The 27,661-nt window shown below is 48.7% G+C and overlaps 1 protein-coding gene across 1 annotated transcript in view; it reads right to left on the bottom strand.

Moving 5' to 3' along the window:
• Positions 1–16,836: 16,836 nt before the first annotated feature.
• PLXDC1 (plexin domain containing 1) overlaps positions 16,837–27,661 on the bottom strand; it is a 71,531-nt gene continuing 60,706 nt past the window's right edge. Inside the window, exons 12-14 of the mRNA XM_066255477.1 lie at positions 22,604–22,639; positions 19,576–19,736; positions 16,837–18,151 (exon numbers count right to left, since the gene is read on the bottom strand). Coding sequence (XP_066111574.1) covers positions 18,032–18,151; positions 19,576–19,736; positions 22,604–22,639 — 317 coding nt within the window. The 3' untranslated portion in view covers positions 16,837–18,031. The remainder of the gene's footprint in view (positions 18,152–19,575; positions 19,737–22,603; positions 22,640–27,661) is intronic.

The raw sequence follows: 27,661 nt of genomic DNA, 5'->3' as shown, positions 1-27,661 counted from the left end.
ATAGGTGTGTTGAGTAGATGTTGACATAAATCATGTACACACAACAGCCAACAAGGTGACAAGTTCTGAAACAGCAGTTGTAAAGAAATGGTTAGGTCACGTTTTCTTTAGGTAGACATTACTTCGAAGGAACAGGTAAGAATGGGTTGTCCATGCAGCTAGGTGGGTAGTTCCCATGGTGAGGCTTGGCTGCCAGATGAGTATTCCGGGACTTAGCAGATAATGACTAAACCATCCCCACTTTGTGCTGAAATGTCACAGCAGTCAGGGAATGTATCAGGGAATGCATCAATCCCCTCTGGGGGTGATGTAAATATTTCAAAATTTCTGGGCATTTTCTTGGTAATCTCTTACCCAGGGTCATCTCCCCACCCCCCCTCCTAAGTTAGAAGTGGGGAGTCAGAAAGACTCCCGCATGCGCCCTACCGGGATCCACCCGGCATGCCCACCAGGGGGTGATGCTCTGCCCATCTGGGCCACAGCTTGGTTTTGGCTGGATCCATTCTAGCACCTGAGGGGGAGGCCATGGAGCCATCCTCAGAGCCCAGGGCCAACTTTGCTCCAATGGAGCCTTGGCTGCAGAAGGGGAAGAGAGAGATAGAGAAGAAGGAGAGGAGGAAGGAAAGCAGGAAGGGTGGAGAAGCAGATGGGCACTTCTCCTCTGTGCCCTGGCTGGGAATCGAACCCGGGACTTCCACATGCCAGGCCGACGCTCTACCGCTGAGCCAACCGGCCAGGGTCAGGGTCATCATTTTAGAAGAATTTAAGAGCACAGGTTTTGAGCATCCTTATTTTTTAGGGACATATGTTGAACTATTTACAGATGAAATGACATGATATCTAACATTTGCTTCAAAATAACCTGATCAAGGAGTATGGGTGGGTGTAGAACTGCATGCAGCAAGAACAACCATGTTGATGGTTATTACAATTTGCTAGCAGGTATATGGCGGTTCATGGTACTAGTTCCTGGTGCTTTGTGTATGTTAGAAAATTTTCCACATTTATAAAATGTTGATAATAAATCTTGGCTCACAAATTTGTGGTACATAATATAAAGTACTTAGGGCAAAGCCTGAGATGTGGTTGGCAGTCAATAACGCTACTGTGGGTTTACTCGAGCCTAACTGTGCTAGCTGTACCAGCTCTCAGAATCAGCGTGTAATTGGGGTTTGCTGGTGGATGGCTGGCCTTCAGCCTTGACCTCACAAGGCCTGTCACAGCTTCGGGAGAGAAAATAGAACTGGGGATCAGATTACAGGCTTGGACCCTTTACTAAAACTCCTAAAAGGCATTTCTTTTATTATTATTATTATTTATGTTGAAAGTGGCCGTGTGAGGGGGGAAGAGGCAATGGGTTTGGGGATGCCACTTCTTTTGGCTATAAATGGTCCTAGGTTCATAGCTCTGTTGTCACTGTGAGGGGCTGCAGGTGTTAGTGGGCCAGGGGAGGTTAGACCAGGAAAGCAGAACCCCAAAGTACAATGTCAAGGGATGTCTCATTTGCAGATCCCTCCTCTTGTTTTTCTCTCTTGAACTTTCATCCATTAATAGCAGCCAGCATTTCCCAGCTGTCCTGGGGGTTCTGTCCACCTGAGCACGTTTTTCAGGCTCTGGCTGGCAGGGCAGCCCCAGGAATTTCTGCAGAGGAGCTGGAATAATGAGAGTGAGATCACAAGGAATTCAGTAGCATCCCAGATTCTTCCTCTTTTCCTCCTCTCTGTGCCTCTGCTCCCCACCCCTGACTCCTACGCCAGCGATTTCTTTTTCCCCCTTGGAGTAGCTGAGGGAATCTATCAGAGCCAGGCCAGGAGCTTGCTTTTTCAGGTGTCTGTTCTAAAGAGACAGTGTTCAGCCCTGACCAGATGGGAACCTGTCGGTGCAGCAGGCAGATAATTAGCCTTCTGGCCATGGGAGGCCTTACCACGGATGAGAATTCAGGCGTATGCTGCAGCTGTGGCCCCACAGCCACGTGGGGAGGCAGTGCACACCAAGCACACACACTTGAGTGCTTTAGCCGGGTCAGTCTGCAGGAAGTGCTGGGCAGGAAAGGTGGGGGCAGTAGGGTGCCTGGAGGAGTGGGATCCCTCCACCACGAAGCAGGGAGGAACTTGCTGGAGCTGCCTGTGGTCTCTCCATAGAGACCAGTGCGAGCCAGCCCAGCCTTTCTGCCCAGCTCAAGTGGGCTGCCTTCTCTAGGAGGATCTGGGAATCAAGGACATAATTTAGGATGGACAGAGTTCTCCTTATTTAACTGATGAAATTCTAATAAACAGGTAGCCAATAATGAGACCTGCTGCCTAGTAAGATAAGAAGTTTCTCATTACTCAAGGTATTCAAACAGATGCTAACTGGCTGGCTTCCAGGGTTGTTACAGAGAAGACTTCACATGGGTGGGAGTTAATGCCTATGCCCTCCAAACCCTTTTTGCCTCTAGGGGTTCTTACAAGAGTAAGAGCATGAACTGAGAGTTGTCATAGGCTCAGGGTTTTGGTCCTGGTCCTGCACTGGATGGCCAGAGGCAAGTTGCTTAATGTCTTTATTTAAAATAAATTATAGCCTGACCAGGCGGTGGCGCAGTGGACAGAGCGGCGGACTGGGATGCGGAGGACCCAGGTTCGAGACCCAAGGTCACTGGCTCGAGCAAGGGGTCACTCAGTCTGCTGTAGCCATCCCACCCCCAGTCAAGGCACATATGAGAAAGCAATCAATGAACAACTAAGGTGCCATAATGAAGAATTGATGCTTCTCATCTCTCTCCCTTTCTGTCTGTCCCTCTCTCTGACTCTCTCTGTCACTGTGACTAAATAAATAAATAAATAATTTAAAATAAATTATATAAGCATATTTTATTTATCTAATTGATGATCAGTGTTTAAAAAAATTTATTGTGGACACTTTCCATCACAATACATATAGTTTTAACATATTTTTAATTTTTGTTTATTTATTTATTTTTTAAAGAGACAGAGAGTAAGTCAGAGAGAGGGATAGACAGGGACAGACAGACAGGAACGGAGAGAGATGAGAAGCATCAATCATTAGTTTTTCATTGCACTTTGCAACACCTTAGTTGTTCATTGATTGCTTTCTCATATGTGCCTTGACTGCGGGCCTTCAGCAGACTGAGTAAACCCTTGCTGAAGCCAGCGACCTTGGGTCCAAGCTGGTGGGCTTTTCCTCAAACCAGATGAGTCCGCACTCAAACTGGAGACCTTGGGGTCAGGCTTAACATATTATTTTTAAAAGCTATATCCTTAACTCCTTTCAACCATAGCTTCTTCATCTATGAAGTGGAATAATGATGAAATCATGAAGATGATGCAAAGATTAAATAAGAAAATGCACATAAAGAGCTTAGCAGTTAGTTAGGCATCTAAAACAAGTTGATGGTTGATCATTATGCCACACCAGCACTGTCTAACTGAAATATAATGTGAGCCACATATACAGGAGGTCCTCCGGTTACCACACAGTTCTGTTCTTTTTTTTTTTACACAGAAGAAATTTGAAGAGTTTATTAATTAGCCGGCTAGCTACACGGGGCAGGATCCCTAATCATGCACAGGGGTCCCCAAACTTTTGACACAGGGGACAATTCTCTGTCCCTCAGACCGTTGGAGGGCCGCCACATACAGTGCTCCTCTCACTGACTACCAATGAAAGAGGTGCCCCTTCTGGAAGTGTGGCGGGGGCCGGATAAATGGCCTCAGGGGGCCGCATGCGGCCTGTGGGCCGTAGTTTGGGGACGCCTGAATTGTAGGCCCTCTTACTGTTCTAGATCTTCCTTCTTTTATACAAAATCAAGTACTGATTGGTAAGGAGGGAGCATGGTACAATGATCAATTACTAACAAGCTTACACATCTATCTATAGGATCTATTGAAAGGAAAAGCATTCTTACACCACAAGATAACACAGTAGTGATAATTGTTTTACATACCCGGCAAAGACATTCCCAAATCTTCTAGTGTCTACCCCCCATCCCTGTCCCACAGTGAAATGGTTAGCTTAGGATAAGGAGAGAGGCCAAATGAAAATACTTTTGCTAAAGTGTTGGGGCTAGGAAACCTAATAAGCTAGTCCCTAATAAGCTTGTTCAGTTTTCAAGTTTTTATATTTCAAGAGGGATAATTATTAGAAAGTATATCAAATATTACAGAATGCAGGTTTTTCAAGCAAGGGGAGTGGTCTCATGATCCCTTTGCTTAAAGGTATACTTCACTCTCAGGACTCCAGAAGAGGATGAAGAGTTAGAATCAGTGTAGGTATTTTTAATTAAGATATGTAAACATTGTCTTTTAAAGGATCTTAAGGAAGGGGAAGAGGAAGTTTTCAGATAAGTTTTATCCTTCCAGAGAACTATGATTAGTTACTAATTAACTTTTGCCCCTCTAATCTCTTTCTCTGTTTGTTTGTTTTTTTTCATAGAGGACGGGTAAGGAGGCCTGACTCTTCTTTTTTTTTTTTTTTTTACAGAGAGAGAGAGAGTCAGAGAGAGGGATAGACAGGGACAGACAGGAACAGAGAGATGAGAAGCATCAATCATTAGTTTTTCGTTGCTCATTGCAACACCTTAATTGTTCATTGATTGCTTTCTCATACGTGCCTTGACTGTGGGCCTTCAGCAGACTGAGTAACCCCTTGCTGGAGCCAGCGACCTTGGGCTCAAGCTGGTGAGCTTTTTTTTTTTTTTTTTTTTTTTTTTTTTACAGAGGCAGAGATAGACAGGGTCAGACAGACAGGAACGGAGAGAGATGAGAAGCATCAATCATCAGTTTCTCGTTGCGCGTTGCGACTTCTTAGTTGTTCATTGATTGCTTTCTCACATGTGCCTTGACCGCGGGCCTTCAGCAGACCGAGTAACCCCCTGCTGGAGCCAGCTACCTTGGGTCCAAGCTGGTGAGCTCTTTGCTCAAGCCAGAGGAACCCGCGCTCAAGCTGGCGACCTCGGGGTCTCGAACCTGGGTCCTTCCGCATCCCAGTCCGACGCTCTATCCACTGCGCCACCACCTGGTCAGGCAAGCTGGTGAGCTTTTTGCTCAAACCAGATGAGCCCGTGCTCAAGCTGGCGACCTCAGGGTCTCGAACCTGGGTCTTCTGCATCCAAGTCCGATGTTCTATCCACTGCACCACCACCCAGTCAGGCCTGACTCTTCCTTTTAAAATATTAATGTTAACAATTTTTGCAATTCTTTGGACCTTATCACATTCCCCACTGGTTTTATATCCTGAGTCAGATCCTTGACTCATTTTAAGGAGGTGCATGAGGCTGTTGAGTAGGCAGGGGCCTAAAGTTAAGGCTACGATTATTGATCTGCAGATCCCGTAAGTAGGAACATCAGCCTATAACATGCAACAGAAAGGGTGATGCCTTTCGTTCATATTTAACAGGTAGACTTGATGTTTTCATTAACAGTAATACTGAAGAAACAAATGCTACTGATTAGTTTCTTACAACCTGTACAAACCTTCTGCAACTTACATAAACCCATAATTTTTATAAACTTTCTTAACTATTCAGAAAAAACTGGCTTTCATCACAACTTACTTTCTTCCTTTTTCTTTCAAAAGTATTTCTATATTTTATACCTTTTATTATCAAAATCATACAATTCCTTTCTAGTTAGAACTCTTAATTTTAAAAATCTTAACCTTTAGTGACAACCAAGCTGGCAGTAAGTAATTTTTCTTTAAAGTATACTTCCTTTTGGAGGTGTCCTCCCTCTAACTAGCTAGTATTCATAGGTTAAGTATAAGCACATATATATTTTTCATTTACCTTGTAGCTTCCCTTCTAGCAAAGGGACTTATATCTCCCTTCACATAGTTCTGTTCTTATGACAGTGATATAACCCGAATTTTGGTGTAAGTCAAAACACACCCTAGTCTAAGTCACTTACCTGTCCTAACACAGTTGTAAAATTATAATCTAGAACATAAAAACACAATTAAGCCACAGGAAAAGGAAAAGGACATAAATATACTGTGTTGTATAAAAATTCTGTACTGTAGTAACAGAAAAAATGAGTGTAGCCTGACCAGGTGGTAGTGCAGTGGATAAAGCGTCAGACTGGGATGTGGAGGACCCAGGTTTGAGATCCTGAGGTCGTCAGCTTGAGCACAGGCTCATCTGGTTTGAGCAAGGCTCACCAGCTTGAGCCCAAGGTCGCTGGCTCGAGCAATGGGTCACTCAGTCTGCTGTAGCCCCCGGTCAAGGCACATATGAGAAATCAATAAATGAACAACTTAGGAACTGCAACGAAGAATTGATGTTTCTCATCTCTCTCCTTTCCTGTCAGTCTGTCCCTCTCTTTGTCTCTCCCAGAAAATATGAGTGTAAAAAAAATTCCTTACCTTTATTCCTGTGGTTGGCATGCACACTGGGAGGGGCGTTGCAAAGTGAGGGAGAATGAGCTATTGGGAGGAGGAAGCTGGAGAGGCAGGAGGACCTGCAGAAGGTGCTGGAGATACTGGGTCAGGTGAGTCAGGATCGCCTAAGGGACATGCAGGAGACGCTGGAGATGATTCTACTTGCACCACAGGTGTTTCATCTTGAGAAGCGGCTGATGTAGAGGGTATGGGATCTGTTGCAGCCCTCTCTACCTTTTTAAAGAATTGTTCCAGGCTAGTCTGGAAGGTTGATGACTTCTTCTCTTCCAAAATCTGCCTATAGCATTACAAGGCATCCGTAACAGCTCTGTAGACCGTACTGAAGCTGTCATCGCTGGGGTCCTCGGCAAACAAAGCAACACAAACGGAACACTTGCACCTTTAACAATCCAAAATGGCGTGAACATCCTCACTAGTAGCCGCATTACTGCGTATTCTTCTTCCACACGCAACTAAACTACACCGCATGGAACCACGCCACCACGCAACCAAACTAGTTCTCCCACGTAGTCCGTAAGTACGTCACTAACGGTGTAAGGCGGAACACTCCTGTCTCAATTTTTTAAAGTGTTTATGGGAGTGAGCATCGTAAACTCGAAACGTCGTCTGTTGAGACTGTCATAACCCGAGGACTCCCTGTATAATTTAAAATTTTCTAGTATCTACATTTAAAAAGTGTAACAATAAACAAGTGAATATAAAATTTTTTTTTTTTTGTATTTTTCTGAAGCTGGAAACAGGGAGAGACAGACAGATTCCTGCATGTGCCCCACCGGGATCCACCCGGCACGCCCACCAGGGGCTACGCTCTGCCCCTCTGGGGCGTCGCTCTGCGGCGACCAGAGCCACTCTAGCGCCTGGGGCAGTGGCCAAGGAGCCATCCCCAGCGCCCGGGCCATCCTTGCTCCAATGGAGCCTTGGCTGTGGGAGGGGAAGAGAGAGACAGAGAGGAAGGGGGGCTGTGGAGAAGCAAATGGGCGCTTCTCCTATGTGCCCTGGCCGGGAATCGAACCCGGCTCCCCCGCACGCCAGGCCGTCGCTCCACCGCTGAGCCAACCGGCCAGGGCCGTGAATATAAATTTTAATGATTTATTTAATCCAACATATCCAAAACATTACAATTTCAACATCTCATGAATATAACAATTATTAATAAGATACATTTGCGATCATTTTTTTTCTTTGTACTAAGTTTCTAGAATCTGGAGTGTGTGTTACACTTCCAGCATGTCTCCATCTGGCCCAGCTACGGTTTAAGCCAGGGGTCCCCAAACTACGGCCCGCGGGCCGCATGCGGCCCCCTGAGGCCATTTATCCAGCCCCCACCGCACTTTTGGAAGGGGCACCTCTTTCATTCGTGGTCAGTGAGAGGAGCATAGTTCCCATTGAAATACTGGTCAGTTTGTTGATTTAAATTTACTTGTTCTTTATTTTAAATATTGTATTTGTTCCCGTTTTATTTTTTTACTTTAAAATAAGATATGTGCAGTGTGCATAAGGATTTGTTCATAGTTTTTTTTATAGTCCGGCCCTCCAACGGTCTGAGGGACAGTGAACTGGCCCCCTGTGTAAAAAGTTTGGGGACCCCTGGTTTAAGCGCTCCATAGTCACGTGTAGCTAGTGGCTCCACACCGAGCAGTGCAGCTCTACGTCTTCCACCTTAGTTCTCCTCTGAGCTACCACAGCTCCAAGAGTTCCCTCTGTTAACCAGCTGAAGCCATAAGCATGGATTAGGTTGTACTGTTCTCTGTTTCCTGTGATTTCATCTTGTCTCACTGCTTTGCTTGCTCTGGGGTAGGAGCCCAAGAGGTGCGTTTTGATTGACATCCTTGGGAATCCAGCAGTGAGTCAATGTCATAGGCTCCCTTGCTACCTCTGGCTAAAGTGCCTATGAGATGCTTTGCAGTGCCTGGACCACGAAAGACACTCCATAAACACTAGCTGTCATTATGTTATTGTGGTGGGTGGCATTGACATTGTGATGCCATCTTCTGGTCAGAGGCAGTGGAGCCTGGGAAAATCATTCGGTGCTCTGAGCTTCAGTTTGTTTGTAAAACAGGATGTTAACCCAGGCTGGGTAGCTCACTTGGTTAAATCATCATTCCAATACACCAAGGTTGTGGATTCAGTCCCCGATCAGATCATATATAAGACTCAACCAATGAATGCAAGTGGAATGACAAATTGATGTTTCTTTTTATCCTCCTCTCTCAAAAAATCAATCAATAAGTTATTGTTATTATTAAGTGAGAGGCAGGGAGTCAGAGAGACAGACTCCCACATGGACCCTGACTGGGATCCACCCCTACAACCCCCCTATGGGGTGATGTGTTGCCCATCTGGGGCCGTTGCTCTGTTGTTTGGCAACTGAGCTATTTTAGCACCTGAAGCAAGGACAAATCAATCGAGCCAAGGCTGAGGGAGGGGAAGACAGAGCAGAGGGGGAGGAGTGGAGAAGTAGATGGTCACTTCTGTGTGCCCTGAGTGGTAATCAAACTCGGGACATCCACGCTCTGGGCCAATGCTCTACCACTGAGCAACCAGCCAGGGCCTAAAAAAAAATTTTTTTTTAATAAAATAAAATAAAATAAAATGGAATGCTAGTTTCTACCCTGCCAACCTCAAAGGAGAACTACAGTGCTCAGATGAGATGCTATATTGAGAAAGTGTTTTGAAAATGAAGAAGACCCATCAATATCCAGTATGGTTCTAGTTGCTCTGAACTCGGCAGCGTGCTTGGGCTGGGCGTGGGGAAGGATAGCAACAGGGTGTTCCCATGGCCGCCCGGCGTGAGCTCAGCTTGCCCTGCCTTGGAGACTGGAACTTAGGAAAGTGTTTTGGAAGCGGTAAAGCCCTCTGTGAGGATCCTTTTATTATCAGTGAGAGTGGAGGCGGCAGAGGGAGCCCCGTACATGCCAGACTGATGGGGAGCTTTGCTTCACTTGGGGGAAGGAGACACCAGTGTGTGAGAGACCTGCACTTGTGCAGGTTCCTGTAACGGCTAGTCGTCAAATCTGCACAGTTGCCTGAAAAGAAGTAACTCAGACAGAAATAACAGAAACCATGCCGGTGGATATTTCTTTAACCATATGATCCAAGCAGAGCAACCAGAAGAAACCTTGGGGAAGGCCTTGTGGGACGTTTTCTGCTTCTCAAAGGGCCTTTTCGGCAAATCTTCATAAAGTTCCTTTGTAGCCTTTAGGTACTTGTTTCCAATCTGCCCTGGGCCATGATCCCATGCCTCCCACTCTCCTCCTGTGTTTATATTGCAGAAAGTGATTTTCCTCCAGAAACTGAGAACCTGGATTCCGAATTCGTTCCAGAAATGCTCGCAGTGCCTCTGGCGCTTTGCTCTTTATTTCTTCATTTTGTGTCCTCTGTGCAGAGGGCTGCCTCTGAGTCATATATTTGGGTGTTGAGGACTGAGAATTAATTTGGGCTTTTTTGCCTAATGACCAGAAACTGACAGACCCGGCCCTGAGGCCTGGGTGAATGGGAAATGCTTCAAGTGTCCTATGATCCATTGTCCCACACGTGGGGGCTGTTGGGACATGGGCCTTCTCTCCTGAAAGAGAGGAAGTGGGTAAGGGGAGAAATGAGAAATCTAAATTTGGGTTTTCTGGTTATTCCATGGGCCTAAGGGCTAGAGGCTTCCTCTTCAGCGAGGCGTAGAGGCTTATCCTGCCCTCCCAGGGTCCTGTTAGCCCAAAACCCATTCGAACACATGAGAGCCACATCTGCACTTGTCTTGGCCTTACATGCCTTTGAAAGAACACGAAGCCTTTTCACCTCTTTTCTTTTCATCAAAATATCCATGAGAGGGATTTTTCAGTTGAGGAAAAGAAGTGTTTCTGCCTGACTGGTGGTGGCACAGTGGATAGAGCATTGACCTGGCATGCTGAGGTCCCTGGTTTGAAACTCCAAGGTTACCTACTTGAATGCAGGAGCATCGACATGATCCCACGGTTGCTAGCTTGAGCCCAAGGTCACTGCCTTGAGCAAAGGGTCACTGGCTTGGCTGGAGCCCCCTGGTCAAGGCACGTATGAGAAGCTATCAATGAACAACTAAAGTGAAGCAATTACAAGTTGATGCTTCTCATCTCTCTTCTTTCTCAAATCAACTGAGGAACAAACAAACAAAAAAAGAAGTGTTTCTGTTTGGGTTAAGAGGCACATCTCTTGTTCTAAATTCATCTGTTCTACAAATACACCAAGTGCCTGTTATGTACCATCTCATCGTAGGTACATTATTAGGTTAATCTGCTTTTCTTAAAAATAGGAATTGCAACAATTAATCCAATTTAGGCATAAAAGGAACTAGAAACAAAAAGCCAGTGCATCATCTGATGTACTTACAAAACAGCCAGCCGTGGGGCCTGAGACCCTCCTTCAGAATTAATCACCGAGGGAAGTTCTCAAGGTTTCATTTCTGCAGGCTAAATTCTGCAACATTTTTTCCTCATACTGTATTCCCCCCGCCCCCAAGCAGATATAAATGAGTTTGTGTTTCAAAGGTAAATAATGAAAGCTAAGAATGAAGAGTGGCGAGATGTTATGGCGCCTGTTTCCTTCAAAGTAATGAGAGTCATCTTGTTGTCCCCCACCACCTGCCCAACCCAGGTATATTGGTTGGTGACTGTCCCCATTCTGGGGGGAGTGGGAGGCTTTCTGAGAGGGACATGCTAGCTGCTTGCTGAGCAGAGCCCATCACCAAGCAGAGTGACTTCTTCTGGTGGAAACGATGTCTAAACATAAAGGCAGCAGAAAGCGTCAGAAAATCCATTCACTGCCCTGAGTAACAGGTCATGTTGTCTTTAGTAATTAACAAGTAAAAAAAAGAAGCCAAGCTTTTAGAGCACTTACTGAGTGCATTGCTTGGCTCCAGACACTGTAATGTTTAATCTTCGCAAAGACTGATGAGGCAGGTGCTATTATTTTCATCGCTTCCATTTAACCAATGCTGAAGGGGAGCAGGGGCACTGAGTAACTTGGGTAAGGTCACAGAGGTGGTGTGTGGCATCCCCAGCACTCAGCCCAGGCCCGGTGGCCTCAGAGCCCACGTGATTATCTGCCACCCCCACATGCTGGCTCTGAGAACCAGCAGCCTGGGCTTTCCCACTTTCTGTGTGGTCATGGGCAAGTTGATTTTGGCTTTTACGAGCCTCGGTTTTCTCTCTGTAAAATTAAGAGGTTGACAGATTGGACAAGAGAGCCATTCTTGTAGACTGAGATCAATAGACAAGAAAATATTGGGTAACAGCCTCTGAGATGTGTGGTCCAAGAGACTTAGTCAGCACTTAGTAAATGTGAGTGGCCACCACCACCTCGGTCCTCATCGTCATCTCAGAGGACAAAGGTAAACAGACCAGGGCCTTTGTAAGTAAGCTTTGCTAAGGCCCAATTTTGTTAGTTTTGTGTCGTGCCTCCCCCCCCCCCCCCAAGAGGCCTGAGTGCTCCTCTCTGGAAACAGGAGGAAGAACAAAGTTGCAAAGATTTTGCTTGGTCCATGGAAGGCCTGGGGGAGAGGAGCCTAGGGAACAGAAAGCTCCGGAGAAAGAGAGGCTGGGCCCTGGGGCAGGCTGCCTTCTGGTATTGGGGAGGGGCTCTTGGAATAATTTACTGTGACTTGAGAGAGGAGAGTCAAGGCAGAGGGCACTTGACCCACTGTTTCTGAGTTTATAGAGAGCGGCATATCTGTGAATTCAAAATGGGATCCAAACTGAGGGGACTGTAGGGCGGATCAATGGACGAGAAACTGTATCTGTTCCTTTTTGAGGATTTCCAGACTTTTCTCAGCTGGACATAGTGAGTCTCATATTACCCTGTTTAGACATTCCATCTGATTCCATGATGGTGACAGTCAATTTCTGAAGAAAAAAAAAAAAAAAGCTTTGAAGAAGAAAGACTGAAGCTGGAAGGGAAGGTTCTTCTAACCCAAGAGCGAGGCTGTGTGGTGAAATGTTGTTGGCCTGGATTCAAATGTTGTTGTTGTTGTTTTTCCAGTGCTCTTAGCTTTGTGGGGAACTGTGGGCATAATTTAACTGTCTCTAGAGACCAAATGTAAAAAATGTCTTATGAACATCAGAAAAATCATCCCCCAAAGAATTTCTCTTCGGTTTTTGCAATTCAGGTAAGAATTCTCTCTTCCCTTCCCACTTCCTTTCTTTCCAGCCCCCTTGGCCAGTGAAGTAATCAATTGTCCTTCATTCAAGAAGATAAATAGCACAGAGGCCTGGCCTCTGTGTTCTGTGATGCCTTTATGGAGAGTGCTTCCAAATCTTCACTGGAGTGGGGGAGTGGAGATATGAAGGAGGCAGCAACAGTGAGGACATTTTCAAGCTCCCGGGGTGTGTAAATAAATAGATGATAAACTCCCAGTTTCAAGAGCCAAGAGTGTGTATCTAAAGTCATCGCCATGCATCTTTATAAGGTTTTCTACAGGCCTGGGAGCCCTCTGTTTAATCTACAGTCTGTGTTGCCCTGGCCAGATAGCTCAGTTAGAGCATCATCCTGATGTACAGAGGTTGCCAGTTCAATTCCCGGTCAGGGCACATACTGGAACAGATCGATGTTTCTGTCTGTCTCTCTCTTTCTCCATTCCTCTCTTTTTAAAATCAATAAGAATTAAAAAAAAACAAAAAACCTACAGTCTGTGTCCATATTAAACAGTGACTTTGTGGTTCTGGTATGGCCCCATGGTACACAGGGAATAACAGAGATGGAAATTCAAAGACTTGGGTTTGAGGTTGTCTGGACTATGGGACTTCCTACTGTGTATTGGGTAATTCACTTAACACTACCTGGCACACAGTAGGCACTTAATGAGTATGGACCAAATGAATAACAAACAAGCCAGCCAGCTGTGTGAGCCTGTTTCCTCATTCTGGAAATGGGGCATACTTCCCCAACAGGCTATGGTCACATGGGCAAAACTGATTGCTAGAAGTGCTTCTCTAAGGTGCTTGCATTTACATGAGCCACCTGGGGAGATGCTCAAATGCAAATTCTTACTCCAGAAGTCTGGGTGGGTGGGCCTGAATCCTGCATTTCTAGCTAACCCCCAGGAGATTTCTATATGCCCCACACTAGCTAGGTCCAAGACTCTAAAACGCTTGAAATTATTAACATTATCTCCTCAGCCAATGGGGTTGAGATAGGCTCCAAGGACTATCTGGCCTAGTGTTCTACGATGGAAGGGTTTGTTGGGACACAAGACTCTCAGTGTTAGAACAAGGCAAGTTCCAGGCAATTTGAAACACGTTGGTCACCCTATGAGGATAATGGGGAAAAAAAGAGATGTTTTTGTCTGAGCTGCTGTGTGAACTGAAAACAAAACAAAAACAAACAAACAAACAAACCAAGCAGGTCTGTTTGCTAAGGAGAAAAATACATTCCCACCTTAGATCGATTTGTTTTCCCACCCCCTTAGTTCACAGAGGCCCAGAGATGTTGGGCGACTTGGCTGACATCACACAGCCTCTGCGACAGGGCTGGGGCTCCAGCTCCTGCCTCTGACTCCCCGCAGAGCCGGGTCCTTTCTCCACCAGTCCACGTTGCTTTCTCCAACACATTCCTCTTTATTTGGCAAACACAATATGTTTATTTATAAATTGGCTTGTTTGGAGACTGAAATTTGGCATAGTTGATTTTGGCTGTGAGGCGTTCACATTTTTCCTCTTTTTGTTTTGGTTTGCTTAACCATGTTTGCGAGAAAAAATAAAAACGCAAAGTAATGAAAACACAACGAGTCTGCTAAAGTGCTTCGAATGCAAAGCTCCCAGACATGTAGCAGCATCGACTTATATAGAGTGATTTTGTAACTCTAGATAGTGACTTAGAAACCCCTGAGGATTTACAAACCCTCATGGGTCTTTCTCTTCCCAGGCTGCTTCTCCCGGAGGTAGGACTGAGATATTGGGAAAAGCACCCTGTCGGCAGATTGCTGGAGGCTGTTTCTATGCTCTTCGATGAAGGTCATTAGAGAAGATGTCTGTTGTCAGGATTAAGGTCTGTGTAGCAATTTGCAGAATGTCACTCAAAATCCTTGGTAGCTTATCTTCTACACAGCAGAAGTCTTAAAAGAATATTGCCTTTTATTAACTCTTGACAATCCATACATAGAATTCAAACTAACTACGGGAACACATTACATTTAAGAGAGCTAGGGTGCCCTCCATCTCCAGATCCTTTTAATTGTGCTGTAAATCCAGGTAGGTTTGTGTTGGGAGGGTGGAGGAGAAGGGGATTGGAGAGAGAGAGAGGGGGATTGATTGGTTGCATTTTATCTGGGACTCTACCTGGGGTCACTTCTCAAGGCAGGGAGTCTGGGTGCAGCCCCCATCAGAACGCTGAGCAAATCTGTTACCTGTTGCAGGACTCGGAGAAGAACGTCTCAGCCCGGCTCACAACCAGATGAGTGATTAGCTTAAGTGGTGAACACTGCTTTTCACCTAGTATGTTGGCTGGCAGCTTTTGCCACTGTCTTATTTTAACAAACCAAGCTACAGGTTGAGCATACTACAACTTCATCTGATGTTTTCAGCCATAAAATACACGTGTGTGTGTGCGCACGTGCCTAAAATACACACACACACACACACACACACACACACACACGGAGACATTATGCAGAAGAGCTCTGGTAAACACAAATATTTTTAAAAAAATTGTTTCCCTTGGGTCTCTCAATAACCTCTAATGGTGGCAAAAGAACATTTAAACTTCTGGCTTGAGGCTAAGACCTGAAGAAGTGGTCTCCAGAAATAGAGGACTGGTGGGCTGAGTGGGTGATCCCTGATTATGGGGGGAAGGAGGTGGTCAGGGAGTCAACTTGGAAATCCTGTCTGCTACCTGGGGCATTCCTGAGTGCTGGGGTTAATGACTAAGCTCATATGCACTCTTATTCTAGAAGCAGAAACTCCTGGGACCTTACTGAATAAATCTACAAATCAAACAGCCGCCAACTAAAGAATAATGAGATGGTGCTCACAGTCTGATCCAGCGTTCCTGCTCATACTTGGCCTCTTCATTCCTCTTCTTATTTCCATGTTCTTGTTGGCTCTCTTAAGAGTTGTGTAAAACAGAGCCTCCCTGAGACCTTCTGATTTCTGGGTACAACACAGACAGCTCCCCAGAGCCCTATCTCACAGGGTTAAAACTCTCTGTCGCAGTGATGAATTCAGATGGACTTTACCCTTCTACTTCCCAGCAGGATCACTGTCAGGATGCCCAGAGACACCACGTGGAGAAGGTAACTGTCAAGCACCTGTGTTCCTTGGAGACTGTATGTACCTGTGGGATGGAGGGACTTGGAAGTCTACAAGCTGTCTGTGGTTGATCTGTGTACAGTACAAAATGCTACTTTGCCTCCCTGGACTGTCAGCCAAACTCTGAGGGTTGACCACAAGACCCCACTGTCCCCTTCTGGACACTATCCACAACTAATCAGCTAACATGTGCTAAAGCTCGGAGTAAAACTCCTGGGTCTAAGAAACACTTATCTCGCGAGAGAGATCCTGAGGACAGCTGGGACCCAGCTGTGAGTGCCTTGTTCTGTTTCTTGGGAGCACCAGGCTACATGTTCTGGCTGGAGACATCCAAAGGCTCTTCATGTCCCGAGGCTTCTCTTAATGACACATCTTTAGTTCTTTTTGCTGTAAACAAACTACCTGCTGCCAGACAGCCCACTGCCCTTCCCACTGTGTTCCCAGGTGTGAGCCAGGCTTCTCTGACCCAGCCGCCAAGGCTCCTGGCATCCTTTCTCCACCTGCCATTGTTATGACAGAGGCCTCAGCGCATCACGGCCCCTTTCTGCAATCCCCGTGTCCCTTCCGTTCTGGAATCCAGAGGGACTGTCAGAGCTCCCACCGGGAAGAAGCACGCTGGCTTTGGGAGTGGGACAAATGGCCCTGTGCACTGCCTTTGGCCACAGCAGAGACCGTCTTGCTGCCCATTTAGACACATAAAGTTCATAAATGCTTTGCTGGTCAGGCGAGAGCAAAAATCACCCTCCTGCTGGCCAGGAGTGCTGGAGCCCAGAGCATTTCAGTGCCTGGCTGCCCTTTCTCATTAAGAGAGCTCTGTTACCGACCTTTCTGTCCCTCAGAGGCTTGAAAAGAACCCTTTTTTCTCTGCGGCATGTCTTTTCTTTTCAAACTCTGACCCTCCCCATAGCTCTCCCTTGTCTGGTTTATGAAGGAGATATATATATATATATATATATATATATATGGCTGAGGGATCAGCATATTTCCTAGTCTGACTGTCATTAGCGTCCTCACTGAGGATAAACCATGGAGCACCTGGAAGACCACCCGTCAAGTGTTTAGAAGTGTCTGGTCATTTGTGGACTCCTGACCCCCCCACCACGGGGGGCCGGGGACTTTGACTTCTTCCTTCTGCAGTGTCCCCAATGACATGCACAAAAGGGAGAGACTAAGTGGAGGCTGTGATTTATCATTTATTTTCTGCTGATATTTTCTTACTTTGGATGAGGGTGAGCTATAGATTTTCATTTTAAATGCTCATCAGAAGGAGCCCCAACTCATTTCTGGGACAGAATTCCCTTAAGTTTGAGTGCCTAAACCATCTGCCCCCTAAAACTTCCAGTAGACCTGGGGAGATGAAAGCAACATTCCAGGTCGAGATTCTACTTAGAAAGCCCCCCCTTCCCTGTGAGTGTCCTCTGGCCCAACTGTTCCCAGTGGCTTTGCTTTTCAACACACTCCAGCTGGAGTTCCCTGCTGGATACGTTTCCATAAACCATACTGTTTCTCTTTAATGGCTATCACAATCCAGCTTGGAGGAGGGAAAAGAGGAACCGGAAAAGCTCTGCCTTTAAAGGTACTTACTGGCACTGACAGGGGGAAAAGGCCAGTGAACACAACGGGCACCAAACATGCCATTGGAATAAAGAGTTCCTCATGGTTCGCCCCGCCGAGGCTGGGCCACAGCTGGGCTAAACGGGCTGCACACCCATCTGATGCCGATGCGGGAGGACTGGTTCTCAGCAGGAAGGGCGCATTGAGGGAGCAAAGCCTAAAGATGCAGTTTTCCCCACAAGTCCTTCTCTCTCCTCTCCTTTGGCTTTCCTCCGTTCAGCGGCTTGAGGAAGGGCTGAGAGCAGCCTTACCTGTGTTTGAGGATGGAGAGGACTCCTGCAGACTTCCAGAGCCACAGAAGCAGGGGCTGAGGGCGCCGAGTCCATAGCCATGAGGACCAGCTCTTGAGTCTACGGACCCAGCATGCGGCCGCCCCAGTGCAGAGCTCAGTTCTCTTATGTCATGTGCAAGGGCGTTAGGTGACCAGGAGCAAGGGCATCTGGTCATCTCCAGGTGGGAGGGGGGGTCTCTGCGGCAGCTGCAGAGTAGACCATTGAGAGCCCCAGAAGGGGAGACCCCTTGAATCAATAGAAGATGAAATGGGTAATTGTTCCTTAAAAACTCGTGGTTGCTCTTCTGCCCCCGCTTCAATATTGGGGGTGTGATGGCCAGCTCGGGCACCACAGCCACTGTCCCATCTTCCCAGTCAGCGTATGGTCGGAGGAGGCCAAGAAAAATCACTTCTCTGCTTTGTTTTGACTCGTCTGTTTTGGGGTCTCCGGGCCTTCCTTCCTACCCTTCCAAGGGAAGACCGCTTCTCAGCACTGCTCCGCCTCCACAAAGCCCTCCTTCTCGTGGCCTGAGGGCTCGACCTCCGTGTAGGTGGAGTGGTTGGGGTGGTTGCGGAATCTCATGGCCGGCCAGTGGTGAGGTCTCCGCTGCGGGGGCACAGACCAGAGTCAGGGGGCGTGGCCTCACCCCCTGGGACCACCCCCCAGGGGCAGCACTTGACAAGGGCACTGGGAGCTCCTGAGAGCTGGGTGAAGTTCAGGGACCTCCCTCCAGAGGGCTCCCTGCTCTGATCCCTCCACTGCTGGGAAGCCCGCTGAGGACACGGGGGAGAGCTCCAGAAGCATGCAGAGCAGGGCTCTGTGACAGCGGGAAGTGAGGAAGCAGCTGAGAGACGGAATGATCTGGGGGGGGGGGGGGGGGAGGGGGCTCCGGAAATGCCAAGAGAACGGGCCCTCCATCAGAGTCAGCGGGGAAGCTTACGAAAATGCAGATCCACGGGCCTGCCTCAGATCTGCCCTAGCAGCACCCTTGTGGCTGGGGATACCAGGTAGGCTAAGGCTTAAGAACGACTGGTTAGGACTCACAAGAAACAGGGGGCATCTAAACAAAAAAGGGGGAACCACCTGGGCCTCTGGGTAATGAGGTCAATGGGTTCGTGCACCCAGTGAAGGAGATTGCGGTCACAGAGGAGCCACCACCGTGCCATGCAGAGAGCCAGTGAGAAGCAGAGAGCCGGGCTGGGACAGGAGCCGCTGAGCTCTGTGGCCCAGAGTGAGGGGCTGGGCCTCAGGTTCGGGCGGCGCCTGGGGATGCTCTTCCAAATTCTTAGACACGCAAAACTGCAGCATCCTCAGTGAAAGCTCCCAGAGAAAGCAACTCATTATAATTATGGTGTGTCGAGTCTAACCTAAAAGTCCCACCCGGCAGCGCTCTCCCTCCCGGGAGCACGCCCACGCCTTTCTTCCTTTTCAGGGTAGAAACTCTAAGGGTCCCCCTTCAACTGTCTCCAAGGCCCCTTTTCTCTGACTTCCCAGTGAGCCAAGCAGCCCTGCCTGGCTCTCTCCTACTGCTTCTTCTATCCTAAGCCCTTCCTTGTGTCACTGTCTCTAACTTCAATAAATGTCCTCTCAAAATAAAAAAAATTAAAAAAAAGAAAAGAAAAGAAATGTAAACCCTACACAGCAGAGGCAGAGAGCTCAGCTCTATTACAGCTTTGAATAAACACTGGCTTGGAATTTGGCCACAAGAGACCACAGATAATTAGGGACTGGCTGCAGCCACTGGATGGGCACGTGTGGCACTTTTGGCCTTCTTTCTTCGCCCTGGGGCCTCGTTTCACAAGCGGGGGAGCAAAAGCAGACAGGACAGGAGGGCTGGAGTTCTGAGGTGCACAGCCCCGGGGTCTGGGGACTGAAAGGACACTAGCCAGGGTGAGATGTGCCCGGATGGAGCCAGCGAAGGTTCTGCAGGTGGGAACAGGAGCCAGGCATGCGGTGGGTAAGGGATGAGATGGAGAGAGGCGGGTGAGAGGCCAGGGAAGCAGTGAGGCGGGAGGAGAGGGGCAGCAGACCTCGATGAAGAAGAGCGCCGCGTTGGAGGTGGGGTGGCCGCTGATGTAAACCCCCGCCAGGATGATGGCCGCCACGAGGAGCACTGCCAGCACGATGCCCACGATGGTGCTCAGGTGCACTGGGGGGCCCTCTGTCTTGGGGGACAGGTTGTTCTGAAGGCCTGTGGAGAGACCATTAGGGCAGGGCAGCTGCAGGGGAGCAGGGAGATGGGGCCATGGAGTCCTGGATTCTGACAAAGTCCCAGAGATGAAAGCTGGCAGAACCTTTGGCCTCCATACCAAACACGAGAAGGGGCAGTTGGAGTGGGCGGGAGCATGAGTGTGGCACTGACATTCTTGGCATGGTTCAGGTGGTATTTATTTTTCTGAAGCTGGAAACGGGGAGAGACAGTCAGACAGACTCCCGCATGCGCCCCACCGGGATCCACCCGGCACGCCCACTAGGGGGCGACGCTCTGCCCCTCCAGGGCATCGCTCTGTTGCGACCAGAGCCACTCCAGTGCCTGGGGCAGAGGCCAAGGAGCCATCCCCAGGGCCCGGGCCATCTTTGCTCCAATGGAGCCTCAGCTGCGGGAGGGGAAGAGAGAGACAGAGAGGAAGGAGAGGGGGAGGGGTGGAGAAGCAGATGGGCGCCTCTCCTGTGTGCCCCGGCCGAGAATCGAACCCGGGACCCCTTGCACGCCAGGCCGACGCTCTATCACTGAGCCAACCGGCCAGGGCCAGTTCAGGTGGTATTTAAAAATCACTTTCGGCCCTGGCCGGTTGGCTCAGTGGTAGAGCGTCGGCCTGGCGTGCAGAGGTCCCGGGTTTGATTCCCGGCCAGGGCACACAGGGGAAGTGCCCATCTACTTCTCCACTCCTCCCCCTCTCCTTCCTGTCTCTCTCTTTCCCTCCCGCAGCTGAGGCTCCACTGGAGCAAAGATGGCCCCGGGCGCTGGGGATGGCTCCTTGGCCACTGCCCCAGGCGCTAGAGTGGCTCTGGTCGCAACAGAGCGACGCCCCGGAGGGGCAGAGCATCGCCCCCTGGTGGGCAGAGCGTCGCCCCTGGTGGGCATGCCGGGTGGATCCCAGTTGGGCGCATGCGGGAGTCTGTCTGACTGTCTCTCCCTGTTTCCAGCTTCAGAAAAATACAAAAAAAAAAAAAATCACTTTCAAGTTGCCCAAATGTTGATCGAATAAGGATCATAAGAGAAGTTCCCTCAGATATCCATGTCACATAAATACTTTTAAGGAATTCACAAAGAGTGAAGACTCTTGGAGCTGGAATCTGGCAGCCTGGATTCAAATCCAGACTGCCACTTACTAGCTGTGTGGCTGTAGACAAATTGCTTAACCTCTCTGTGTCTCAGTTATCACTTATGTGGAAGAAGGATAATAGTAACTACCTGCTGGGGTCATTGTGAGGGTTAAAAAAGATCATTCTTGTCCAGTACTGAAGACCATGGCTGGGATTTTGGACAACCTCAGTAAGTGTCAGGTATTATGATAGCCAAATGACAATATTTTTACCTGTCCCTGTCCATTCCACCAGATTGTGACCTCTTGAAGGGCAGAGACAGTGTCTTATTCATTTCTATGTCTTCAGTGCTTAGGGGAGAAATGGCCAGCGCATTGTAGGAGCTCCGTGAAAGAATAAGCCAAGTCCTCTGAAGGCTAACGAACCAGCAGGCACTCTCTAAGAATATCCCAAGCATTTGAAATCTATCCCAAAGAGGAAACTGACTATTTCCATAGACTATTGGGCTGGAAACTCATCCACTCCCACCCTTTCTGTGTGGCTGAGGTAATGGAAATACAGAGAGGGGAAGTGATTTGCCCAGGGACACCGTGGCCAGTGCCAGCCACCAAGAAGCCTAACTTCCTGATACCACCTGGGCCGGCTCTTTGCTCCTTCTCCCTCTCCTCAGGGGATGTGGAGATACTGAAACAGGGACAGATGAGCATGTAAACAACAGGAGTAGCTAATCTTATTTATATGGCTAGTGGGTGGGATGGGAGTCAACAAGGGATGGGAATTTTTAAGAGGATGGTAGGGGCATCCCAAATCACTGCCCTCCCTAACGCCTCTTCTCTGCAAGCAGGAGAAATCCAGGAGAGAAACTACCCGGGAGCACTCCAGGGCGTGGTTCGTGCCTCGATCTGCCAACAGGTGGGAGAGTTGAGGTTACAGGCCCCCCAAACTGGCCTCCCCTGACCAGGCAATCAACCCGCCAGCAGCCTGCAGTGACCCTGGTGATCTGATGGTCACGGCTTGGGCTAATGAACACACAGTATAGCGAGGGGACGTGGCCCAGCTCCGCCACCCTACGCTGCGCCTACACCCAACACTCATGCACACTCACACCTGCTGCCACAGAAGAGTAATAGCTCCATCCCGGGTGGGAGCCCCCATCACTCTGTGCTGTGTTAAAGCCCCTGCCCTCCTTCCCAGGAGTTGGAAGCACTTCCCCCTGCCCTTTGCAGCGCTGGCAGCAAGGGCCTGGGCTGGCTCCTTCCAGCCAGCTCTAAGAAAGAGGCAGGAAAGGTGTGGCCACCTTACCGCATCAGAGAGATTGGCCTCCCAGGTAACCCTGGGGGAGGGGACCCCATCTACTTGCACCCTATAAAATTGTGGTGGGCAACTTTTGTGTACTCTCTGCCAACCCAGGTGGGGGATCAAAGGAAAGCTGATGTAGAGAGCTGCTCTCCACCTCGCATTGTGAGGCCCAGAGGGCAGGACACCGATAGCCACAGGCCGCACACCGCCAGGCCTGCCCTTGGGCAGTGCTATCTCCTCCTCTCACGCTGTAGGGTAGTGGAGAGTCCGGAGCAGAGAGGTCGGGAGAAGAACCACTGGAGCCTCCTGACAGAGGAAATGTTTAGCCTGCCTTCCCACCCAGCAGAAAGTCCAGGGAGCTCTGGCTGACGCTGTTGCCCCTCCGCCACTCAGAATGAAAGCAAAGAGACCAGGTGACTGCTGCACCCTCTTCTGCAGTGGGTCCAAGAGTCAATGGGCCTGATGAAGAGGGACAGACAGCTCTGTACTCACCATCTCCTCCTGCATAGGGATTCAACTTGGTGTCATCTTTGAAAAGAAAGGAGAGAAAGTGGAAGGTTAGTGGAATCATTATGGTCTTTGTCACTTTAGGTCCAGATGGGACTATAGGGCGGTTCAGCCCAACCCTTCATTTCAGAGGCAAGGAAACTGAAGCACAGAGAGGGGAAGTGACTTGCTCAAAGTCACACAGCAGTGTAATGGTAGAAGGCCATGAACAAGCCAGCTTTTCCTGGGCTCGTGTTCAATCATTTAACAAATATTTATTGAGTCAACTATGAATTGAGCACTGGAAGTCAGCACTGAGGACAGACATGCTTTCTGCCCTCAGGGAGTTAACAGGTGAGCAGGATGGAGGGACAATTAAAATCCAGCTCAATAAAGCTCTTAGAGGGCCTCACCAGACACAGGGAGGCAGAAGGAAGGGTGAGCTATGGCGCTGAGAAAAGGGGTTTAGACAGGAAAGAGCTTGGGCAAAGACCCAGAGTCAGCAAGAACTTGGCCAGTTGAGAAAAACAAAACAAAACAGCAGTTCAGTTAGCTGGAGGGTAGAGAGGATGGGAGCAGGGGGTGTGGAGAGTGAGGGGGGCACGGCTGCCTGGAACCCTAGTTGAGGACCTTTCACATTTTCCTAAGGGGCAATGGGAAACTCAGGATGTATCTAAGGAGGTAAGTGTGTCACCAGATCTGTTTTGCTCAGAGACCTCCCCCAGCGTACAACGTGGAAGACAGATGTCCATACCAACACACACTCTCTCCCCCTCAAGGTGTGTGTCCTATGGCTTCCTGAATAAGTTGCAATGGTTGACTTTTCCTGTGATTCTTTCCACAGTCATATGGGCAAAGGGAAGCAAGAGTTCCATGCGGGGAGAAGGTTCTAGATGACTGCAGGTGACTGCTCTAAACACTAAAACTCTAAACAAATGGAACCAGTCCACAATTCAGGGCTGCTGACATCTTTTTTTTTTTTTTTTTGTATTTTTCTATAGTGAGAAGCGGGGAGATAGATTCCCGCATGCTCTTGACCGGGATCCACCCAGCATGCCCACCAGGGGGCAATACTCTGCCCCTCTGGGGAGTTGCTCTGTTGCAATTGGAGCTATTCTAGCACCTGAGGTGAGGTCATGGAGCCATTCTCAGTGCCCGGGCCAACATTGCTCCAATGGAGCCTTGGCTGTGGGAGGGGAAAAGAGAGAGAGGAAGGAGAGGAGGAAGGTTGGAGAAGCAGATGGGTGCTTCTCCTGTGTGTCCTGGCCGGGAATTGAACCCAGGACTTCCACATGCCAGGCCGACGCTCTACTGCTGAGCCAACTGGCCAGGGCCCAACATGCATTTTGTTCTTCTCGCTTCAGCACCTTCACCATTTCTGTTGTTTGAAAAGCTTTGCTGGCTCCCCTCTGCTCACAGGTTTTCAAGGCCCCTGCAATCTGTCCCAACCATCTTCCCTCGTGTGACTTGCGACAACTCAAGACCGCTTCAGTGGTTATAACAAGCTGCCCAAGGCTCTCTGACACCCTTGGCAGGCTTGTGTGTCTCTGGGCTGCTGCATATTCTGTTCCCCCTGCAGGGCATGCCCCTTCCTCCCCTTCACTATTCCTCTTCTAGAAGTTCCAGCCCTAAACTGCCCTCTGATTCTGTCTTTACTTACTAATTTTGATATTTTGTTCACTATGGAATTTTGGGCATCAGTTTTGGTTTTTACAAATGTTACATTAAAATATTATTTGTCCTGATTATTGCTTTTTTTCTTTTCCTTTCTTTTTTTAAAATTTTTATGGGTGCCTCCTGAAGTCTTACACTTGCCTGGAGTGCCTCACTTGCCTCACCTTTGTCCAGGCCCTGGCACTTCCTGGAGGATGCATGGCTGTGGCCTCCTCCGTGTCCCATTGTATTCGGTCCCTGTATCTGCAGCATCTCAGGTCCCGTTGTTTCCCTGGACTATGAGCTCCTCCACACCCAGTCTAGCTGCACTCCTGTGACTGGACATGACGTCCTGCTCTGCTATTCATTTCCATTAAAAAAATTGCATTAAATAATGCAGGAATAAATTGTAAGACCATTAAAAATGGTTCCATATAGGGGAAAGAGGAGAGAAAACTAGAAATTGAACTTCTTCGGATATTCCTGCTTCTGTAGACTTGACTTTGGGGCCACGTAAATCATCATTTAACTATTGCATAATTATAAAGAAATCAAAATTTAAAAGCACCCCTAAAAGTTGAAAGCAAACAAGCCCCAGAAAATAATAGACTTATAATAGAAAGCTATGTTTTCTTCAAGAATTTCAACAAACAAGGTATTGAAACACATCTCTGAGTCTGTTTTGTTACTGCAAGTTGAAAATAATGAATTGGTTAATCAGAATTGACCAGAGTAACCCTAAACATCAGTGGGGAAATGAACTTGATTTGAATCAGCTTGTTCTGACTCTAGAGCATTGAAAGTACATTGTAGCCCAGTCCACACCTACCCCTGGCAGATGAAAGGACACGGTGCCACCTACAGCCAGTCCCTCCTACCGAGTGACTAACGGTGACTACCCTGCTGTGCCCATGACGGCTCTCCTACTCATCAAGGGCTGGTTCCCAGCTCCCATCTTGTTGGGGGTCCACGGAATACAAACTGTTTCCCTAATTAGTGGATTGTGGTCGAGTCCCGTGACAGCACACATAATGAAGAAAAGGGTGCGATGTTTATTGAATGAGTGGTCTTTTTTCTGTACTTAGTTGTCATCTCTTGTTGCTGTTAACGTGTTGTCTTCAGCTGCTCATCGGATGAACCCTTCTACTGCAGCTTTTCTGGTGGAGGCCTCTCTTTGTAGGTAAATGTATGGGCTTGGTGGCAGCTCCTTGCCACTCAGCGGTCATTCTGGTTCACTTAAGTGGGTGGCATTCGATTGCACGTGAACAACTCTTAACATCCAGTCCCTGTGCCTCCTGTTCCCCTGGCCCTCGCTGTTCCTTTGCCTGGCTTGTGCCGAAAGGGTCTGCACACCTTCCAGCAGCCTGAGTCCACTAACTTCCCAGCTGTCTGACTCAGTCCTGTACAGGCCAGTCCCTCCGGCTGGAGTGCTATCTTCCCTTCATTCACAGTGTCTCCCTGTACCCCGAGATAGACAGTCCCTCACCTGCCTCCACCAGTCTCTCTGTGTGCAGGTTGTAGTCACACAGGCAGGAGGGTGACTGAAACCTGTCCTGCCAACGTGTCCTGAGAATTGGGTGTGGGGGAAATCATCAAACGTTTTTTCTCGTAGAAGCAACTTGATCTTTGCTGCCTCCTCCAGGACTGGAATGACATAAAGTCACACTGTCCTCACTCTAATTAATGTTTCCTTTGGGGGACTGCTACAAAGCACACAGAAGCGAGGCACATTCCTGGCTTGCGGAATACACACACATAATAAAACTGGCCTCTGTGTGGGGACAGCCCACCACGGCAGCACCCTGGGAGCAACAAACTGTCGGGAGCTGAATAATTCAAGTCAGATTTGAAGCCAGTCCCCAAGTGGCATGTGCTGTGCTCTCCGTACCCACCACAGCCACCTTCTGGCCTCTGACACTCTGTGGCTCACCCCAAGGTCCAGGAAACCCCTAAGCGCTGGACTCTGAGGATACTCTCAATAAACACAGAGGGTTAACTCAGGGGAGACTGGCGGGGGTTCTTCCCTGGAACTGGAAGGTCACCTGGACCTGATTATTAACTCCCTGAGGGCAGGGCCTCCTCTTGCTCCTTTCTCCTTTAAGTTATTCAGTCCCACAGCACCCGCAGAACTCTGTTCTCACAACCGGGCGGGGTTTTAACCAGCTCCTTTCTCCTCAGAGTGAAGGGAGCCGTCTGAATCTGCTTTGCTTTTTCACCCTCTGCAATTTTCCTGTTCCCTGAATCCAAAGGCCTTTTTGTATTTCTTTTGGCACTGAGAAAGCCATGGGGTCGAGGGGCAAGCTGGCTGCTTTTAGAGCCAGATGAGACCTGACTCCCCCTATTCTGGGCTACGTGACCTTGGGCGGGTCATCAATCTCTCTGAGCCTTAGTGTCTCCTCTACAAAATGGGGATAAAAGAGCATCAGCACACAGGTTGGACAGACCAAGTGAGCATTAATGCGTGCACAACGCTAGCACCCGACTGGCACACGGACATCCGCCCCGACCCAGGTGCTAGCTCTTCCTGTCATTTGCTCACTTTCCGCTGACCGCCCTCCGGCCAGACCCTCGGGCTGCTGCTCCAGCTCTCCAGTTCTCCAGCTGCACTTAGAAAGGCAGGGGCTCCACCACTTGTCCCTCGTGTAACACCAAGTAACCTTCGTTGCCCCATGAGCCCATTTCTGTATGTACAAAATGGGACTGTGGCTGAATAATGTTTTACAACTCCTCTCCTCCCTTCCCTTTGCTCCTTTCCAGCAGGTGTCTGGCTCTGGGGAGGTGATGAAAGCATACAGATCTCTCAGTCTCAGCCTAAAGGCAAGGAGCTAACACCTCGATTCAGTGAATGGCAAATGGATAAGAGAGAGGAGTTTTACACATCTCCAGAGTCCCAGGGGGCCTGCACAGGCTTCTGGACATGGTGTGTGGCACCTTTGGGTGGACGGATCTCCGGCCAGACCCTCTCGCCCCCAGGCCTGGGGATGACAGAGAAGCCCCTGGTGACAGCCAGGCCTGAAGAGACAGGGATGGACCATCAGCAGTGAAGATGGATACAGCTCCCCACTCTGACCCTCTGCCGCACAAGGTCCCAGGGGCAGGGAGCCCAGCCCCAGGGTGACTGTGCTGGGACTCTCTGTACTCCCACTGGATGAGGATTAAGAGAAGGGAAGTTATAGAGAAAATGAGGCAATCTTTTTGCCATGTCTGAGTGTTCAGACTGAGTCTATTCCTTCTACAGGGATGATAAGACCTCACAGGTACTGTGAGGATTGCTAGTAAGATTCACTGAGTTGCCATCTGAAATATCTGGCCCTGGTCTGGACATCCATTTCCCCCTTCCCCACAGTGAATTTCATCACGAAGCCCTAACATGGACCAGCTCAGCGGTGAGAGCCGGGGCCTGGAGTACAC

Source organism: Saccopteryx bilineata, chromosome 2, assembly GCF_036850765.1.
Source record: "Saccopteryx bilineata isolate mSacBil1 chromosome 2, mSacBil1_pri_phased_curated, whole genome shotgun sequence".
Lineage (NCBI taxonomy): Eukaryota > Metazoa > Chordata > Mammalia > Chiroptera > Emballonuridae > Saccopteryx > Saccopteryx bilineata.
This window is presented reverse-complemented; position numbering and strand designations above follow the sequence as displayed.